Genomic DNA, 22,294 nt, shown 5'->3' on the forward strand with positions numbered 1-22,294 from the left:
TGTAACTTAACCCCCTGAGCGCTGCAGAGGAAGCGGGGTTAATGACTCCACCGTCTCCGCTCCTCCCAGGCTTTGCTCTGCTGTTGTTAAACTTGGCTGTGCTGGAGAAGTGTGCACTGTCTGTGTTCGACTCACTGTGGGAACGTCCGCCAGCAGGTTAATGAAGAGCATCCTGTGTTTATGTGTGTGACTTTGTGTATTTAATCTTCTCACACTGTGCATCCGTCATGATGTTAGCTTATGCAAAGTGTTAGAGGCAGGTTAATTGTAATATTTAGCCTTCTTGCTTCCCCCTTCTAGTCTCTCCCTCTTAGTTATGTGTGTACTTTCTCTCTTTTTTCTGTCTTGAAGACCGTCCAGCCACCTCCTCTAAGCTCATGTGTTGAAAAAGTATTTTGATCTAGCAGTGCAGTGAACACAGTGCAGAGCTGTAACGTGTGTGTGTGTGTGTGTGTGTGTGTGTGTGTGTGTGTGTGTGTGTGTGTGTGTTTGTGTGTGACAGGGCCAAGAAAGGAATGGGATGAGCGTTTGAATGAGCCACTACAGTGAGCCAATATTGTAAGCCAATATTGATCTGTCTTGGATTAAAAAAAAGGGGAATGGACAAAAGTGTAGAAGGAGAAGAACTGGACATAAATAATGAGGAAACTGATGAACAAGATGGAAATTAGGAGAAAAATGGAGATTAGTTAAGATTGGTTTTCCTCGTCACAATTTTTTTATGAGGGAGGGGATAGTAACAAGCAACTCAAGCTGATTAGTTTAGGAGCGATGGTATAAGTAAAAACTGTTTAAAAATTCAGTGTGACATCAACGGAACAGCTTCCAACTCTTCATTGCATATTCATACTGGGCTTCAGCGCAGCAGTAGAGAAACAAACATGTTACAGGAGTTGAACAAGGTGATCCCAAGCTTGTATCAAATCGCCATCACCCCAATGTATCATTTGAGGATAACCTTTGAGAGACATTTTGATCAAAGCCTTTGGGATGTGTCCTCAGGTCATGATCTGGTTCCCCCTTAAATGAAGCAGCCTGCAGCATTGAGTCAATGTTCCCAAAATATCTGGATGAAAGATAAACTGTCCCCTCTCTCCCTCCCCTCGTGATTTTCTTCTCTGTGTCAAGTGCTCCCACACTCTTTTCCTTAATCCCCCCTTTCCGTCTCCCCCCCGCCCCTTATTTTTTTTAAAGGGTTGTGTCCTCCCATCCCCTGATCTCCCCACTTCATATCATCTCCCTCATTTCTCCTCCTCTTGTGTTCAACTCACTCCACCCATGGTTGATTCCCCTCCTCTTTCTCCTCCCTCTCTCCTTCCAACCTAACCTCTACCCGTTCTTCCTCTCGCCTCCCTCTTCTTCTATCCCCTCCTCCACCTTTCCCCTCCCCTCTGTCATTAGCTGGTATATAAGAGCATTGCATCCTCCTCTGCCTCTCTCACACACATACAGTGTGTTTGTCTGGAAGGGGATAGTCAAGGGGAAGCTAGAGATTACATTGTCAACCTGCCTGTGAAGGAATTATTTTCCTTTCTGGAATTTCCATTAAAGAGGTACAGCTTTTCCATTAACAATGTATTAGCACTAAATAGTAGGAACTGTAATGCAATTAAATGAATGTTAGCTGTGTAATTGTACTATTGTGAGGTTTACCTGGCAGTTGTTTTAAGTATTTAATGCTACTGAACTGCTGCAGCATACTCAAGTATTGTTTGCATGTGTATGTGTTCATCTTTTCACCTGCATACAAGTGTGCAGCCAGTTCCAAAAGGAAATTTTAACTATTTAACCATGGATATTCCTGTTGAATATGTCAATTTTTTGAGTTTACTGAAAGCGGCTGTCTAAAATACCCTTTCCACTTGTCCACTAAATTATTCTTCTCTTTTCACTGGTCTTGTATATACCATACAATAATGTATGCTTTTCCTTCCTATCTTCCCTCAGATCTTAAAACAACACCCTAAAGGGAGCCAAAGCCAAATTCTTACCGATCACCAACACCCTCTGACATCACTATTATCACCCGATCTGCAACACATTTTCCTGCCGTCGCCATCATCAGTTACGCCGAACGCATTTGACATCACCCAAAGAGACCATGAGCCGCAACTACAGCGCCACACTCTACGGCCCGGCCCCCTGGGGCTTCAGGCTGCAGGGAGGGAAGGACTTCAACATGCCCCTCACCATCTCCAGGGTAAGACCAAAACACTTTGACACACACCCGTGATCATGCGTCTACTCCAACACGCGCTATCTACTCTGCGATAAAAGCACATGTCCTGTTTTATCTCCAAACTCTGTCCTCGCAGTGCAGCTGCAGAATGACATCCCAGCATTGCCACATGGCCTATAAGTGGTTAAAAGCCCCCCCCCCCCCATCCTCCTTTCCTTCTTTTCACCACCTGGCCCCCACCACACTTGTCATAGCCGAATCATATGCCATCCGTCATGCATCGACCGCACAGGAAACCTTTTCTTTCTACGCACTCCACTTCACTTTTGAAGTGTTTGCAGCAAAAGTGCCGCAATCAAAGTTCTGGCGCACAAGTTTTGGCTTCAGCCCCTTCGCTCAAGCAAGTAACTTGATGGTCCTTTGGTTTCCGTGCCTTTCAGTGCTCCTAACGTTACCTCTTGTTGCCCTCCCAGTCTGCGGTTCATTTACACATTAAAGTTCACACAAATATGTTTCCCCCGTGACTTTGACTAAATAATGATCCTGAAACGGATAATCCCGCTCAAGCTTCTGTTCCGTTCTGCTTGGACAGTGCAGCTTCACTGGCACACACACACACACACACACACACACACACACACACACACACACACACACACACACACACACACACACACACACACACACACACACACAGTACAGTGGAGTATGCTTGCGCTGCACCCACATACACAATTCCAGTGCATTCACACGCACACAAATCACTACAACTGGCAGTGGACAGACTAATGGCAACATGAGACTGATGATGAATGGCTTGTCAGGTCTTGTGCCAATCCCCCTTGGGGCCGCTTTGGGTTGCCATGTTTGTGTTATTACTTTGGATGTGATACTTTTCCCACTAACTGAAGCCATGTGAATTCTTACCACAGTTGTGTGTTTGTGTCTGGTAGTGTGTGCCTGGACTCACAATTATGGAAGACGCTATCTGAGTAACAGAGGAAAAAAAAAAGACAGACAGAAAGCAGAAATAGAAAAAGAGAAAGAAACTAAAATGAAACAAAAGCAACTATTTTTTTATGGATTCATAAATGTTGCCATGCGGATGCCGTTGCATCTGAAATGACAAATTCTGATGAAAATTGCAAAAGATGTACTCTCAAGAAGTAAGGTTGATAAATAGAAATACATGGTGATGTTGACGTTGGTCAGTGAAGGTTTTCTTATCCCCAGAGAAGTTAGCAGTTACTAAACTATAATTGTCTCAGCAGCCGACTCTGACCTTTACTGCAGTATTCACAATGACAGTTATATGGTTTGAGGTTTCAAGACATTGGCAGTGTAAGCAAGTGCTGGTGCAGTTAAAATAAATGTTAGTTAAAATAAATGCTTGTTCGGTCTGCTTAAGACTGTAAAGTGTACCGTAAGTGGATTGTATGACTTATGAGTATGCCGTAATACGTCAAGGTAATTCCCCTTTAGAACCAAGTCACGTCTAAAAAAATCCAGCTCGAGTTTGTTTCAATAAATCAGCCAAAAGTGAAAGGAGAATTGAAGAACAATCTCAGTTACTGGTTACTTCATTGTGCAACAAAAGCTTCAGTTAATGAAACCAACAGACAATTCTGCCCTCCCCATCTTTAGCCAGCTCATATCCCATTGGTTCACGGTTATGAAAACCTTATTTACATCCCAACTCACCATCTTGTTTTCAATGTAAAAGTCCCAATATGCTAGTTGATTGGGATTTTATTAAATAAAGGCCAAATGTATCAAACGCAACGTAATCTGTGGCTGTCTCTTGAAGTAAGAATATTGGAAAACAGAGCAGCAGTGCATCTGGTTTTGGGGAGTCCACATGAATGAAGTGTGGCCATTATTTAACTTAGGGTCTTATAGAGGAGAGACATTTAGATTAGCACAGCACAAGGAGATGTGACTAAATGCGAGGTTATATTGAGAGGCAGTGTATGGAAATACATCTACACATTGTATACAGAGGCGAAGGGTAGCTTGAAGGCTGATGACAGCCAGTCTATGTGACACTCAACAGGTCATGAATCTTGATCTGCCTCCCTTATTCTTATCGCTCCTTCATCCCATCATACCCTTCAATTTGTCTCTCTCCGTCCATCCCTCTCTTTTTCATTAGTCCTAATGTAAGATATGACTCACTTCCACAACCAATATAGTTTCCAGTCTACATACAAGAATCAAACCAAATCTAATCTTATCCTTTCTATTAAATCCATTTTATGGTGATGAAGGGCATTGCTTCTGACCGCTGATCACCCATACACTCTGTGTGTGTCTGCTGTGTGTTTCACACACTTTGCTCTGTGCCAGTCTAACCATGGAGTTGCTTCTGCGAATGGGGTAATAAGGGAACGCAGCACTCCTGCCAAACCACACATAGCCTCACAGCTGCTATTGCTGAGCTCTATATGAATGTGGATATACTGTGTGTGTTGTTTACGGCATGTGTCATAGCCATGGTATTATCACATCGTACATAAAGGTGTAACCACATCTGTAAAGCCTGAGCTATCGGTCCGGTAACTGCTTTTTTTGTTTTACAGGGTAGAAAAACAGTTTAATAACAGGCCATGATTCTCAATACTGCTTCTCAAAGTGCCAATGAAACGTTTTACCACGGCAACCCAGTTTGACATTGTCCATAAAAGGAGATATTTGGAGGAGAAAGGAAAATATTTTAGCAAAAGCATGCAGCCTGATAGAGTGGGGTCGCTATGTTCTCCTTAAATATATGTATTGATAGCCTGCAGCACCTTGAACATAACCTGCATTAGTTAGGCAGGGGTTTGCACATTAATCAATATACAATACTGCACATAGTAATGATGTTCAGCTAAACATTTGGACATACTGGTGCTCCTCTACAGAGTCGACACAAGTAAGAGTCTTGTTCAGAGACAAGAGGCTAAAGGTGGGTTTAAAGAGAGCAACAGAAGTGGAAGCTGTTAAATAGTTTAGATACACTTGCCTCAATGGGCAGCAGACTACCTTAATACCTTGCCTTTTAGTGAAGCAACCATTTAACGGATATATGCTGCAAAAAACATTTTGTAGAAAATAGCTTGCAGAGGTACTCCTGTTAATCCTCATTAAAACCATTTATCTTGAAATCCATTCACTTGTTTAACAGATCAAAGGATTCTCAAGAACAAGGTCCCTCATGTTTGGAAACCAAAAATAGCTGCTCTCTATTCCCAGTTCAATGCACAACACGGTGAATCAATATTTAAACCTGTCTTCGGGCAGCCCACTTACAGGATGCACTGCTGAAATAATTTATTAAGGGAGGGCCACCCAGGGGAGCAAGTGCATTAAGATTCTGAAATAGATGCGTCGTTTCTCGGGTCTGCTCCCCGTGACCACACCCACTCATGAGACAAATTGATCCTGGATCTGTACCCTGGTTTTAAGAGCTCCCGGGTCCAGGCTGAATATTGACCAGAGTGCATCTTGGGTATTTTAGAGACTCCCACGTCTGCAACATTATGCCAGGAAGGGTCGATAATAATGCATCCATCTGTCGTCGCCGCACGAGTCCTTCCTCTATATATTCCTTCCGCTACACTGTCTGTAATGATTAAGAACTGGTTTTGGAGAATTATTAATCACAGACGAGACAGCAAGATGCAAGATGACTGCGACGGTAATCTATATGAATACCTTTTTATGGAAGAATGCAGTTCTTGGAACTCAGCAGTGGTGACCTCCCGCCTCCTCGGCTTCAACAGGCGATGACAACAGTTGACCACAATGATGGGTCTATTTCACTGTTTAGTTCTATACATAGTCTCTGTCTTGCCTCTATTTCCTCCTCTTACAGTACTTGCTCATACACTCACATTGCATCACCTTTCACAGCACTACCAGAGCCAGTTGACAGCTCCTCCATGTGACTTATAATACCTAGATCTATCTTAATCAAACAAACCCTGTGCTTCCATCTTAGAGTATCTTTCTATCTTAGTGAAATAGAGCCAGAGCCAGAATCAACAACTTATCATTTCCTCTCCCACAAATCAACCTGCCAGTGCTGATGTGTGTACTTGTTGGCACACACTTGTTGTAGTTGGACAACGTAACAGCCTGGACTTTTTTGCGCTCACAGCAGCGCGATAATTAATCTTACACCCCTTAACATTTGTGAGATCTGAAATTGCGTTCCAAGATTTGATGTTCAGTTATTGTGGCTTCTTTTGTGATGTCACTAATCTTGTATTATTGCTGTAGTAAGCATTTGTGTGGTTGGTTGGTACCATTATAGCAGTGATGAGTTGAGAGGAAAGAGGAGGATTACTTTATGAAAACAAGCTCATACCTTCAGATTGCATGTTGACAGTTATCTAGTCCTGCTGGTGACCTCACTAGGACATTTCTGTCTCCACCGGTAATGGGCTGACTAATCCATTTCAAAAAGCCCTATCAGTGTCACACACGCCAATACAGAAACCGCGCTGAAATGAAAATCACACTGTAAATCCTCAGCAGTTGAAACCGTTTTTCATTCAGGGTCACACTATCTTACACTGGTTGAAATGACTCATGTACAGTAAGTGGACAAACCGCACCAAGGACACCCATAGCGGTCGATGGAAGGACATGGTAATAAAATATACCGTACTGAAAGAATTATCAAGGGTGCTGCTTTAGGCTAACTGGAATGAACAGAAATCGTATGAGGCCAGAAAACGTTTTTAGCGGTGATGGACGAGCACAGCCAGGCCACAATGAAGAGCATCGAATGCCCTATTGTTTAATGTGGTTATACGGTATTTTCCACAGTAGCTGCTAATCTGTCCGTGTCCCCTCTGCCTTCCTCTCAGGATACCGGCCTCACGTCTGGTATCATGTTTATTCAGACTAATATTGGTTGACTTCAAGAACTGATAGATATACAACTGCGATGGCTGTGGGTTAGAAGTTCAATGGAAGGAAAACAGCTGGAGCTATCCTCTTTCCTCTTTGGCTTTTAGGTATTTGATCTTGATGCTTTGTTTGGACATTGTTCGGTGGACTCTAGACCCTGAAGTCTCATTCCTACTGGCAGTATGGAGAAGAATTGAAGTAGTACTAGAATAGAAGACACAGCTGGCAATTTGATTCACTACTGATTGGCTTATTTAAGTAACCTTGAATGCACTGCTGTGTTTGCAATGAGGCTTCGCAAGTATACAATTTTAAGAACTGGTCAACTGCGTCATTGACCAGAAACCCCTTGATGTTCACACATTAATAAAGATTCAAGCAGTTTTCATTCCCACAGTCTCTGGATGGATTTCTCAACCCACTGAGCTACAACTTTATTTGTAGCTCAGCGGGCTTGATTTATAACATACTGCGTAATAACACTCAAAATATAGGAAAATAATTGTTACCCTAACTCATTTTTTATGTTTTTTGGCAAGATTTTACTTTTCAAATGTTGACTAATAGCATTCCAATTAGAACATATTATAAACAAGTTAAACATGATTTAACCTATAACTTAAAACCACCATTTTGGATTAATTACATACTTGGTAAGTGTGCCGCTGATGACGCACACTATGGAATAAGAACAATCCAGTCCTGTGTTATTATGGCTGTATTTCTGAGTGTGTTCGCCAGCCTTGCCAATGCTAAGTCCCGCAGCGCCATGACAATCACATCATTGAGTCTGGCCATGAATGCTGGCTTGTTTCGCTTCTAGTTTACAAAGTGCAGTTAGTTTTTACAACGTGAAATAATGTCATGTGGATTTGTTGATTCTGGTCCTGTGTGTAGTGTAATAATAAAGTCCTCTTTTACACATGTTAAACTGTTACTGTCACCCCCTCACTTAATGGACATGTGAAGGAAACATCCAGCCGCCAGTACTTAAAAAAAGAGTGTCAGTTTATTTTGTTGGTGTCTACTTGTTCTAGATTTGCCTAGTCCACAACCTCTCAAAGAGTAAATTATCTTGTTTTTCCCAAAATGGATTCATTTATTGGTACCATGTGGAGTTTTTGATCCTTAGTGTTATTTAGCAATGTTGTTCAGAGTGGATCCCTGCTGTGTTACACAGACATACGCATTCCTGCCAGCTGTATCACACAGTTCCACTTATCTACAGGTGGCAGTAAAGTGCCAGGAAAAGCAGCAACGTCCAAGGAAAAGCAGCCAGAAGAAGACTGAATGTGCACGTATCTTTCAAATTATTTCTGCAAATGTTTTATAAGGAAGTAAATGCATTAAAGATGTGTGTTAGACCTCACAGATACGCAATGTGTTTAGGTGAGTAACACTGCATGTAAACAGACACGTTGTCAACAAGGAAACTCCCCAGGGCACCTTGAAGCATGCACTCTCAGCTTCAGCTTCAGTGCTTACTTTCTTTTGTTTTGGGATTAAGAATAGACTCACTATGCTGAATTTGCAGCACTTTGATGGACATTATGTTTAACCTTTTTAGTAAAACAATTATTTGAATAACATCAGAAAAATCATTATATCTACAACATCAAGAGAAAGCAGCATACTCTGACTGAATACGGCTTATCAGCTCATGTCAGAGGAGGATTATGCCTTATTCTTATGAGTATGGCAGATATCTTTCTCTCTTGTGCAAAGTTGTATGTTTAATTTATACAATGTGTTTTTGTGGGTTTGGCAGCTGTTGCTGCAGTGAGCAATCTATGGAGCTATCTAACTCAACGCCAAATATCTTTTCCTTATAAAGGTCTCACATTCACATACAAGTCAGGAAGTGATTATTAGACACTGGTGTGCACACACAGCTTTAAAGAAAGGAGCAGTTACTTTCAGATACTCCCATTAGATTAAAAGTGCAAACACACACCATGCATATACTGTTACATCATTTAATGAGATCGACTAGTGGGCGGAGGCCCTTTACACAATTGCTGTATAACATATTGATTCCAGAGCGTCGTGTCTTCCATTGCCAGCAGTAATGTGTCCTGTAAGCTTCTATTCATTCCTAATGCAATGGTCTCTTTTGGATTTTTTCAATTGATGATCATTGTCAAGAACAAGACTTAAAAAGCTGAAAAAGAGCAGTGAATCTTGTCGGATCAATACTGTATAACCTGTTTCAGGTATGTGCATGATGCACTTGACATTACATCATAATTAACCTCATTTAGGAGCATAAATTATGAATGAAAATCTGCGTGACAGTTTAGTATGTGTCACTGATGGATCCAGCTCAGTTGAGGTGACGTCTGCCCCCGCTTTTGTCTCCTGCCCTTTCTAAAGCTCTTTTAACTTTTTCCATCTCTCTCTATCTTTCTCATACCCTTCAAATCCATCTCAATGTCGTTAATATAAGGTTTTGTCGTTGGTTTACTGTTTACTTATCAGAGCACCGAAACTGGCCTTCTATTTCCCCCGCACATGTTTCATTTTGATATCTGCTTACAAATGACGAGCATGGCCCATAAACAAAATGGTTTTGATACAACTTTATGTCAATGGTAATATTTTTCTCATTACATATATTACAAATATACAATACAGAAACATTTCCTGTCATGTAGGATCACAGTAAAAGGTCGTATCTGACCTGGCTGGCATATGGTGGCCGCTTTTGTAGATTTCTGAGTCACGAGGAACAACGCGGGTATTCGTGTCTCCTGCTCTGAGTGTTTCAATCTGCCACTCCTTGTGCTGAAAGCAGCCATTGTTCAAAGCACTTAAACTGGTCAGTGTATGTTCAAACCAGACAGCGTTGCAGCACCCCAGCTCGCCCTTATTGCTGTGTTGGAACCAGTTGACTTACCAGAGCACTTAAATCAGACAGCGTATGTGTTGAAAACTGACGTTGCTGGAAGCATAATGGCAAGTTCATCTGTGAAGGCTTTAACACACCGCATGTGTTTTTCTCATTCTTTTGAGTTTTGAATATTGACCTTTTCACTTTTGAATGAATATCAGATATTTAGCTAGTACCAGCTAGTACCTGCTTTTATAAATTGCAACATTTAGTTAGTTGATATGTTGATGCAGTCTTCTATGGCAACTTTAGTACCCTTTGTCATCGTGAGATCAACAAGGTCCATTCTCACAAGAAAATTAGAAAATTCCTCCCTAGTTAATTCACTTTTCTCATGTGGTTTAGTCGTCTCAGTGTTGGGATGTTAGTATTCAGAGGGTTATTCCTTAAAGTTGCGGTCAAGAGTTGACGGATGTCCCTGCACATTGGGAGCAGAGCTCAGCTGCTGTCGGAGAGTATGAATAAACATGCTTGTACTGTATTACGTCTCCAGTGGATTTGTGCGCAGTGTTAAAGCTGCGGTTTTCTGACATGGCCAAAGCAAAGGAGCTATAAATGAAACACCCTGGGAAACTTGGAAGTGCTCGGCCTTTTTCACAGACGGATTATTTACATTTGTGTTTCTAATTTTCTCAATGATTTGTTTCACTGTCTCTGATATGAAAATTAAAACTACATTTTTTTGTCCTCATCGTGATTGGAAGCAAATGTTTTCTTTTGAAAACGAAGATCCTGCTAGCACGAATCATTTCCTTAGACTTATTTGGAATGAGGACACAGATTAACTACTTTCTTTATTTCACAATAATAATTACAACAAAAAGGGTCTGGTTTGCTCTGTCCTCTCAAAAACATGACAAATCCTGAGAAACATTGTGTTTCTCATCTTGTTCTATTGTTGACGTGTAAACATCGTCCATTTCTCCCACTTGTCATTGCACGACATTGCTCCTCTTGAGCTCTTATTCTGTGGGCTACCAGTTCCATCTCATATATTTCACTCATAATTTTCAACCATCCATCTTGTGATGGTGGTTCTATTGTGTGCCATCTCTTTGTAATAGCCTTTTTACTAGCTGCTAGCAGAATTTTCAGCAGATATCTGTCTTCCCTTAACACAGTATCTGTTGTCATATTACCAAAGTAGAGAAACTTTAGATTTAGATGTAATACTTTCAACACAAATGAAACATTTGTATTCTCTGTTTGTTGTATGGCCCATTGTTCTGAATCAGTTGACCTCTCTGTTATGGATGCAGGTTACTTTGAGTGTTTCTGTATGGATGAGGAGCGAGAGAGAGGTAGTGGTTGTGTGTCCATGGGGCAGGAACAGAGTACAAATTGGGGGAAAACATATAATTGAACATTTTGTGGTGAGCATTTGGTCCCTGACAGTACCAGAGTGGTTAGCATGAACACACCCCTTGAAATGGAAGAAAGAGCCCACGGATTCAGCCGTTTTCTTCTATTCCTGCCTTCCTTTCCATCCACGCACTTCTAATGAGTGTCAAGACCATCCCTCATTACTCTCTTCTTCCTGCCCTCTGTGGTCGTGAGTGGTGGTGAATGATGTTGCGTGTGTTGGGATAATATGACTATAAAAGGTTGGGGCCGCTGAGCCTTAACGCTAATCCGGGTGCAGAGCCTCTTTTATTAGCCTGGCCTGTGTCTGCCTGTCTGTCTTTGTGTGTGAGCAAGAGACAAAGATAGAGGCGGAGGAAACGGACACAGAGAAGCGACGCAACGCACCAAAGACGACTAACCCCACATCGCACCTCCTCATCCTGGACTGTCGTTTCTCATTCAGCAGAAACGGATTTTCTTGTCAAAGCTCCAAATACAATAGCTGCACTTGAAGTGATGTATGGCGGGTAAGAGAAAGAGCCACTTCAAAGCTGAAACAACCACAAAGTGGTCTGTGTGTGCATGTGTGTGTGTTCAGTGAAGCGGCATGTGTGGGGTCTTTTTTTCCTCCGTGTCAAAAGAAACAAATGACCTCACTCCCCTTTGGTCACACGTGGACCTTCTGTCTGACCAAGAATGGTCAGAATCACAGCTGCAGCTGCGTCTTTCTTCTCCAAGGACTTCAACAATACCTAAGCCCCTTTCCCAACAGTATGAGAAACACACTTAAACCAAATTGTTAGAAAAATCTATATGATATAAATATATATAATTTTGCAATGACACCATCACATTGGACTTAGATACAGTGCTTTGGCGTCATGGGAAAAAGACGAGAGATACTGAGTGTAACATCCTACGCACATTTCCAAATGCGTCCCCGTCCTCCCTCAGCCTCCCGATAAGAATGTCTCTGGTTTATATGACACATGCTGCCACCGATGTATTGCCCTTTTTTTTGGTGACGGGGACTTTGAGTTCAAGGCGGTAATACAAATTTAAAAAAATGACGGATGCAAAAAACTGTATTTCAGGTCAAAAAGTCAACTATAGGGAAAAAAACTAAAAAGTCTCCTTTATTTATTTATACAAGGATGAGATTCTATTAAACTGTTTCTCCTGTTTGTTTTTCTATCAATGACAACATTATATTTGTGTCACCATCCATTAAATCATTTAAAATAATCTGTTTTACTGCAATAGCACATACTTTAACTTTTCAAAAAGGAAACAGGATAAGTTTCAACACATAAATATAGAACACAATTACACATTTAATCTAATTGGATTTTATTTCGGTGTGGGCTCCACTTGTGTGCCTGTTAAGTGGTTAGTTGCCCCGCAACTGTTTTTCCAACACTTGTTTACAAAATCTGTTCAGCATTGCTCACAAATAGAAGGACTACATCAACAGTGGGGAAAATGTTACAGTTGTTGCCCCAGCATGATCGTAGTTATTAACCATTTCTGTCAAGAGCAGAATTGATAGAATATAACAGTTGTGCACATCTTGTGTGTTAATGCAAACCCTGTTGTTCAACACGAGTTCCTCTGTGTGGCTTGAATCTGGGTCAAATTAACCCGCTTCCATCAGAGTGGAAGTGCAATTAAAGTTTGTTTAGAGGCAGATATTTGAAGCATACCTCAAAATTCATGGGATGCACTGAAAACCAGAGGCAAGTGGAGAGCAAACATATTTTATGATGCGTGCAAACTAAGAGATGTCTGGCCTGTAATCGCTGTTCCTTTAAAGCCAATCACACCGGTATGTGTTTGCAACGCGCAGCGTCGTACAATAGCTATTTGTCACCTTTTTAACTGCATTTTGTACAGTGTATAATGACATAATTGCTTTTTACTGCCACTTTATTCACTGAAGTTGATCGTAAATGTGAGTCAAGATACGCTTAGTTTGTTTTTGTTTATAGAAGCAGACAAATCCAAAACACCAACCTCTTGGTTACACTGCTGATGTTAAAAGATGGTGATACAACTTATTTTTCAATGTTCAACCAAACATGTTTGGCCATCGCTTTCTGATACATGTTCAGTGCTTATATACACTGATAAAATAATCTCTTTCATGGTATGAATTTAATTAAATAACCCTCCAATAAAGAAATGGGAACATAGTGGAGAATTTGGACAGAAGGATTGCATTATGGCTGTGATCGTTCTTCCCACACATGCTGTGGTTAAGAGTCATTTGAAACCTTTCTCTTTTCTCTTAACAAGCTGTAAGCCCAGTGAGACAGCGGGTCATAAAGAAGAAACAAAGGTAACTCCAAGATGAAGGTTCCTGCTATTAGACACGCATCAGTGAATGTACAGTAGAGCCGTCGTCATGCGGTAGAGGACCAGGTCTTTCATTAGCTTTACCCAAATACTTCTGTAATGCAATGGATCCATAAATCTTTCGATAAATACAGAGTGAATAAGTTCTTCCCACCCTCCTGCTTAATAAGCCAGACCGTGATGCTGTTGGTTATGCACATAATTCAAGCTGTTTGTGGTTTTTGTGTCTCTGCAGCTGACAGATGGTGGAAAGGCGGCTAAAGGTGGCATTGGTATCGGAGACATGGTTCTGTCTATTGGCGGCATCGCCACGGAGGGCATGAACCACCTGGAGGCCCAGAACAAGATCAAGAGCTGCTCTGGGAACCTCAGCCTCAACCTACAGAAGTAAGCCATGAGCAAAATGTGTGTGTGTGTGTGTGTGTGTGTGTGTGTGTGTGTGTGTGTGTGTGTGTGTGTGTGTGTGTGTGTGTGTGTGTGTGTGTAATAGTTATAAATTCACTTCACTTTACTTAACTTTGTACAGAACCCTTTGAATATGTATTTGGTATATCTGTTTGTTGGGCTGAATTATGGTTGAAACGATTGACGATTGACTGACTTCAGCGTTGTTGAAGTGTTGCATGGTTGTTTTGATTCATTTATTTTTTTCTAATTTACTTATTTACCTGCTTAAACTTCTGTATGGCCCTTTTTGGCCAGATGCATGGTTAATTACCTTTATTCTTTCAAAGGATGTATTTCACTATTTTTTCAAAAAATTCACTTCACTTTAGAATGATTTAATATATGAAGGTAAGTGGACGCCATGCGTTGCCTTTCAAACACTCCCAAACAACCCATATCTGCAAATGTAAAGTCCATGCTTCCCCTTTGAGCCCTGACACCCCACATACATGCAGATGTTCACTGTTGTTGTAGGAGTTAATCTTTGCTCTAACACCGCAACACCATTAGTTCTGCCTGATGTCCCATTCCCTGAAGGAAAAGCAGAATAACTGAAATCCCAGCAATAGCATCACACATGTGGACCACCCTCTCTTCCCCAAGGCCCACTCCTCTCTGTTTGGTGTAATCCTGTTGTACAGTGGAGCTGATTTATCACAAGCACTCTAGTTGCAGTGTGTGTGTGTGTGTGTGTGTGTGTGTTTTTATATTGGTTCTCATGTGGTTTGAATTGTCCGGTTCTTTGGCAGCACCTGTAGGCAAAGCGTGTGTTTTCATTTAATCCCAAATGTTCAAGCCTCCTATACTTGTCCTTTTTGAATTCAAGATCATGAAAGAGGGAGAACATTTACAGTATGCGGTACATACAGAGGTCAAATGAATCAATTTTGCTACGGTATATGAAATCTAAATGGACTTAATTGAAGTATTAAAAAACTCAGTTTTCTTTTCCTTCTGTGTCTTGATGATTCTCTTCGTCTGTGTCTGGATTTCACATTCTGTCTTCCCTCCACGACTTTCATCTTCCTATCACCCCTCCCCTTCTTCAGGGCTAACTGAGCATGTCCTCTAATTTGTGTCCAAATGATGACAGACCAAAGATGTTTGCTTTTGGTCGCGTGGCCGAGATCACATCCTGTAATACCACAGAGCTTATAGTAATTTAGGGTCAGTGTGTGGATTTCCGTGAAAGAGAGACTATGATCTAACTCTCGTTTTTATGATGAGTGAAGCAGGACTCAGAATAACACTTGGCTAAAGATCGTCAATGGATGATTTACCTGTCAAAGTGGTGGTTCATATTCTGATGGATTACGAAGATTTTTGTGAAGAAAGTCAACCAGGTTTGGCTGAAAACAATGTGGAAGATATACTACCCATCGGTAGTCAGTCGTTCAATTGATACCTTTCATGTCGTCTCAATTACACCGTACAGCCTTTCTCACAATGTTGACAAAAATAAAAGATGTCTTACTGATTGAATATTACAGTCATTAGTTTGAAGCAAAGTGTAGTTTAGCTCATGGTTTACATAGTGGAACAATACTTCCGCACATGCATCTGATTTCATAGTTTGTCTCCCTAAAGCTGCATTAAAGATGTGGATGAGACGACTAATGGATTCAACATTTCTCTGATTCATCTAACGTTTGGCATAAAGTGAAAGAGGTTGATATGAGCGTGGAGGTTTGCAGGACTCAAAACTCAAACCTGCCAAACATTTGATTTATTATTGTGACTGGCACACCATATATCTTCTCTTAATGGAATAGTTTGGGAAATATGCCTATTTTCTTTCTCTGCAAGAATTAGATCAGAGGATTGAAACCACTCGCCTGTCTGTTTAATGTGAAGCTACAGTAGTCTAAAGGTTAAAACAAAAAACTGCTGCACTCCAAGAAGCTAGCCAAGAAATAATCCAGCACATAACCTTCCGTAAAACCACAACCTGTTGTTTTTACACTTCACTGTTTTTACAAATTAAACAAATGTGATTGAATATAATATTTAGACCGCTTTAGAGATGGTTGGTGGATTTAAAAGAAATCTGTCTCATCATCCAACAAGAAAGCGATTAAGCGTCTTTCCCCTGAAGACTTTTGTTTCCAATTAGGGGCCTAAAGAGTTGCCAAGTCCCAATGGAACTGAACAAATCTCATGTAAGGGTGCGCTTGTTTGTGGAACCAGTTAAGGGATTATCTGTTCTGCATCGCTCTGTGTCTGTGTCAGGCATCAGGCCTTGCAGGGTTGATTCATGCCCTATTGGAAACACATGGAACAGCTTTTTTCATTAATTGGCAGTATTATATTGTTGAGGCGGTGTGACCAGGCAGCTGCTTTGGGGATCGCTGGCTCCAGCTTCTGCTATACGAGGATACTTTAGGGTCCAGAGGAATGACAGATAATCCCTGTGCCTTCTCCAGACTCCATTAACAATAAGAAATAAGATCAGAGTTTTAGGGTTTCATTTTGTTTGTCGCACTCATTGGCACTGTGAGTTAGACATACGGTCCTGTACATTCAGAACGTGTCATGCCTAGGTCAACATCTGGACTTTAATAGGTTTACATGCGTAATGGAAAGAACCAATCTCGTCTCTCGTTTTTGTTAGTTTTTACAGGCGTTGCTCGCTTCTCTTTTAGTTTTTCCTCTCTGCACATTTTGATTGGGTTTGTCACTGGGTCAGATAGCAACAGGAATGATAACGGCAAGAAGATACAGAGAGATGTTAACAATTCATGCGGTGTCTGCATGTGTGTATTTTAAAAGGAGACAGGTTGTTATTCCTTTTCCAAATAAACGAGTGATGGGGAGAAGAGATGGACAGCAGATGTGTGGACATGGACAAGACAAGGAAAATCTGGAGAATAAAGTTGTTTCTCCAGGTAGAAACTCATACGAAGCTGAATTTGTCCATGTTGTAATTATTTTTGGCAGATGTAAAGAGGGCCAAATTATCTTGGCACATCCTGGGATTTATTGCCTGAAAGGTAAAGCCATGTAGATGCATGAATGCAAAGACCATGGTCACCAGGGTAATTAACACTCACCAACATTAATTTAGCTGTCAGTGAGATTTATTTCTACAGTGGAAAATCCATCACAGGAAAGCAAGCAGCCCTGAAATGGCTGGTAACAGGTGCCAAAAGTACATCAGGGTACGTTTGTTGTTGTCCCACTCATTCCAGCTCAGATCAGTCTGTTTTAACTGAGCTAACCAGTATAGAGGCCGGGTTTCAAATCAGCAACAAGAGATCTGCCTATTATTAAAAAAACAAGACTTTAATGAGCAGTAGATTAATGATGCCTGATTCTGATTTTGCAAATTCTTGATGCACGAGACTTTGGCAGTCACTCCATCACCTGGTTTCCCTGTTAAAACAGCAGGCTTTAAACATCACACCGGTTTTGTTCTTGAAAACCAGATCTCACATACATGAAAGGCTGTTTCATGAGCTTCTTTCATCCAGGAATGATCCCTCTTTTATTGATTTTGTTTTACTTACAAAGATTCCATCTCACTTGCTTCACTGTTTGTTTCTAGATGATCAGTTTACATACCGAGTGCACAGACAACTTGTTCTAGATCTAGTTTCAATCCAAGTTTTAGCATTTGGCGATAGCAATATTGAATTACAGGGCTGTAGGTGTGTCGCTTTATCACAGCTGGACTGAGCGAGAGATTCTGTTATAGATCAGTATTATCAGTGTCACATACAATGATTCAGTTAGTTGTTTAATACTGTTCCTGAATGAATTTACCAAATTTCCCCTTGGGGATTAATAAAGTATATATTCATTCATTCTTACTATCTACACTATATGTGTACATTGTATTGAAGGCAGTTTCTCTCACATTAAATACGATATCTTTCCTACATAACTGGAATAAGATAAGATAATATGTTCCTTTATTAGTGGGGAAATATACAGGATTACAGCAGCAAACGGGGTAAAGTACACAGAAGAGACATAGTTAAAAAAAACAAGTGATATAAATAATAAACAGGATTAAATACAGTAAGAACCTACAATAACTGAATTGGAATGGCGGTAAGGGAATACATAGTTACTGATCTGTTTGACTTGACCTTTTAAATCATTCCCTGAGTTGTTTTTATGTCAAGGAATGCACTCAGTATTGTTATGCTCTCAACACACAAACGTTCAGTTCCTGACCTTTGGAGCCTTCAGAGCCTTCTGTCAAACTGAATTATAATAATAATGTGTGTGTTTCTGTTTCCACCTCTCCTGCTGGGAGAGTGAGGTTTACATATCGAAAGAAACAGGATAGAAGGAAAGATGGAAAACGCTAAAAGACGTCAAGGGAGGCCAGTGGAAGTAACTCAGCAGAGCAAAGAAATGAAAGAGAGACATACAAACAAGGGAGGAGATGGTTTCTCTAAGGCCGAGTTTCTGTTCAGTTCAATGACATCTGCAGTTTCTGTTAACCCTGAATTGCCCTGCTTGATGGCACCAGGTGAGAACGTTATCACTGCACCATTTTTAGATTCATAATATCCATAATATATGACTGGGATTACTTTTGCTCGACTGTGGAAATAAATGCAGTTGAGTTTCTGGGGAAAAAATTGTATATATATAAATATCTTGTTAGCTAGATGAACTGTTTTACTATGAAAGAAGTGAAGACACATGTGGAGCATGTGTTCTGAACAGACACATTGTTTTAGCATATAACATTGAACCTATATTGAACTGAGCAAGAATGGATGACAATGTGTATAGACTACTAACTTGCAACAGCAATTTCCTATTGAAAAAATATACAAACCTTGTTCCTTATTGATTAACAGAATGTTGATTCCGAGCATGATATCTCAATATCCTATCAACTGAAGCATGATTCATGTTGTATGGTTAGTTTAGGCATTAGATTAGCCAAAAAGTACTTTTTTTTTGCATAAAGCTAATTAGTAGTATATATGTGTAATCACAAGTAGTCAGCAGAGCAGGATTAGGTTAGAAGAACTGATAAAGCATATAAGTGTCACGGTGTTGGATGGCTTCCTGTTTTGTTTTGTAGTTTGTGTCTCTGGTATCCTGTGTCCCCACACTTCCTGTTGTCTGCCTCCCGGGTGTGTCTCCTGATTGCTCATTCCCTTCACCTGCCCTCATGGTTTCCACCTGTGCGTCATTACCTTCACCCTCCCCTTGTATTTAAACCCTGTCTGTCTTCTGCCCCAGTGTCAGATCGTACTGTGTGTTAGTCGCTGTGTTCCCTGTTTGTTCCCGTGCCCTTTTTTGATCCCTGTTTTTGATGCTTGATCCTGTGTTTTTTTAAGCCTGTTTTTGTTAAATAAATTTACTTTACATCGTCGGCTGCATTTGAGTCCGAATTGCAACCATATTGATAGCATGAAGCTAAACAGGATTAGCACACCATTTTGGAAATCTTAGAACCTACTGAATCTACTCAAGCAAAGCATTGACAAGTTACCAACCACAGTGCAACCCTTATCCAGCAAAAAAAGCGAAATATGACTTACTTATTTATGAAACAATATTTCACACGGCCTTGCTTGGCCTCTTTAGCAGCTTATCCTTCTGCAGCAGCCGGCTGAAGTGACGCGAGGCACGTTCAAATACCAGAAAAAAGGTTATGGCATTTTCAGTGTCAGCCGATCTGACACATGGCTCGAAATATTTGTACTAAATTAATTATTAAAAATACTTAACTTCACTTAATCAAAGCCAAACGTTGCAGAGATACTGTCAACACATAGTGCTATGTTATTATATTAAAACAAGCATTCAGAAACATAATTAAAATAAGAAAATACATCCTGGAAGATTTCTTTTTTTAAATATATATGAACTATTAACTAGTCTCACAGGGTTTTTCTGTATATTATACCTTTTGAAATGATTCAAATAGACCTTGTGGTTGAGGAGATAATCAATATTTAGTATGGGGTGCAAACCATTTGCAATTTTTGCCACAAAATGGCTGGGGATAAAGTTAAGCAGTCCCGCTACAGTGCAATCACACAGTTTCAACACTTAAATTAGCCTCCTAAGCGATGCTATTATTCTCTTTAGAGGTACACCAAAGTATTAAACTGTTCATTACAACCAATCAACCCGTGCCTCAACAAAACTACCTTTGTATTTCACTGCTATGCACTTCAGTTGCCAGTGTCTGGTTTTAGGCTTCATTCCAAAACAGTTAAGGTACTTTAATGGGCCTGTGAGTATGTGTGTGTGTGTGTTTGAGTGCTTTTCACCGGTGATGATTCACTGGTCTCAAGATGCCGATGTGTTCGAGGGAGCTATAGGCTCCAAATTGAAATGCAGTTGACCTGATGCAATTGTTGTGCTCATTTAATTGGTTCCAGTTCTCTTTTTTTATTATCAGAGTGAAGATCTCCCCCTGTTTAAAGGGTCTCAAAGAGGATATTTACAGTGTTTCACAGGTCCGTTCTCTGTGACTTGGAGTCTCAGTGGTGGAGGCGTCACATATATAATAATGACGTCTTATGTACCCATGCAGAAAGCCACAGCGGCAGGCCATAATAAGTCATAGATAAACACAATCAGGTTTTAGATCTACTGGGCATGTGCATGTTTTTTTTGCTGTGGAGGCACTGATTTACAGACCCAGACACATGCATGTATCAGTCAGCGAGGACGTTTAGCTTACAGACATGTTTCATTCACATGTTGCATACATCCAAAATGAAACTGAGGACCTGAATACAAATTGGCACGGTACACTATAATGTGCCTAAAGAAGACACACACACACACACACACACACACACACACACACACACACACACACACACTGATCCCATGACAGCTGCTGGAGTTATTTTGAGTCTGGAAGTTGGCTCTGGGTGATTGGGCAAAGGGTTGAGTGACAGAATAACATGCTGGGTTGGGGTATACATTTTCATTTTGTTTAAAAAAAAATAATCTCTGAATAAAGATCAACGAGATGCCCGGGTTGTATGTGAATATGCTGGTGCTTGTGCACAGCCACGTGCCCAATAAACACTGCTACAGGCCTGGCCACTTCTATCACCGAGGTTCATGTCTTTTCCTCTTTAGAGTTGTTGTGTATAATGTAATTATCCGCACAATAAAATCTGAAATAGACGACTGATGGCTTCTCATTGCATCAGCATCAGATACAAAATAAGTTATTTGGTTTATGTGTCAGTCACATGCTTGTTTGTAGACTATACTGATACTTTAATCGAATGATCTATTGCCTTTTTTTAGCTTAACTTTGAAATGAAACCCAGAATGGACGGCATGCCTACTTGGAACTGGCCCATGTGTAACAAGAACAGCGTGTTTGAACAAGCTCTGCTTTGAAGGGGAGAGATAATTGGATTCCCTATTTACAAATGAGAGAGAGAGAGAGAGAGAGAGAGAGAGAGAGAGAGAGAGAGAGAGAGAGAGAGAGAGAGAGAGAGAGAGAGAGACCATGCTTTTGCAGAAATACCTCGGTTAATGCAACGGAAAACATTTGGCCTGCTGAAGGGTTTCAGAGCAAAGCAAAGCAGCTGGTGTTCTAGGAAGGAGCATGTAGAGGTGTGAAACAGAAATAATATCTCACTACAGTGAAAAAGAGTGTGATATTAAAACATTAAGAACCCATGCTGGGTAGCCCCTGTAGTCTGAAGGCAGTAAACTGGTACACAAGTCCATGAGCTGTAAGAGCACCTACCATTAAGTCGGATGGTGATGATTATCCTATTAGAGCTCTACAGTACATGTTATGTCTTTTATCAGACATACTCATGATTACTGTTGAGCTATGTTACTCCTCAGAGGATATTACTGCAAAACCTGTGCTTGATTGGGTAAATATGAATTGGTTTGGTCTGAAGATTGATGGACCTCAATGGTTTACTCAAACCATAGGTCAAAGGTTATGTTTGGCTGGCTCATTATTTGTATGTATCCTCACCCTCTCACTTTGTTGGTCCTGGCTTTTAGTGTGTATCAAAACTCAATCTCTAATTTAATTGGGGTGCTTATTGCCGGTCATAGTGCTTTCAATAAAAAAGATGAATACAACTAGTCAACATGTAGTGTACACAGTTACACAACACAAGCATTGCATTGGCTTGATCAGTTCAAACTATAGCTGCAAACCCTGTGTACTCATAGACGCCCTACACAGCTGCCATTGTCACTTACTCGGC

At 40.7% G+C, this 22,294-nt stretch overlaps 1 protein-coding gene across 2 annotated transcripts in view; it reads left to right on the top strand.

The window, feature by feature from the left end:
• The first annotated feature begins 1,441 nt into the window (after positions 1-1,441).
• Positions 1,442-22,294, top strand: part of pdlim5a (PDZ and LIM domain 5a) — a 57,985-nt gene continuing 37,132 nt past the window's right edge. For both annotated transcript variants that reach the window (XM_079221967.1, XM_079221966.1), the window contains exons 1-3: positions 1,442-1,553; positions 1,948-2,200; positions 13,903-14,054. In XM_079221967.1, the coding sequence (XP_079078093.1) occupies positions 2,102-2,200; positions 13,903-14,054 (251 nt within the window). In that variant the 5' untranslated portion in view covers positions 1,442-1,553; positions 1,948-2,101. The remainder of the gene's footprint in view (positions 1,554-1,947; positions 2,201-13,902; positions 14,055-22,294) is intronic.

Source organism: Taurulus bubalis (assembly GCF_910589615.1).
Source record: "Taurulus bubalis genome assembly, chromosome: 8".
In the NCBI taxonomy this organism is placed as follows: Eukaryota; Metazoa; Chordata; class Actinopteri; order Perciformes; family Cottidae; genus Taurulus; species Taurulus bubalis.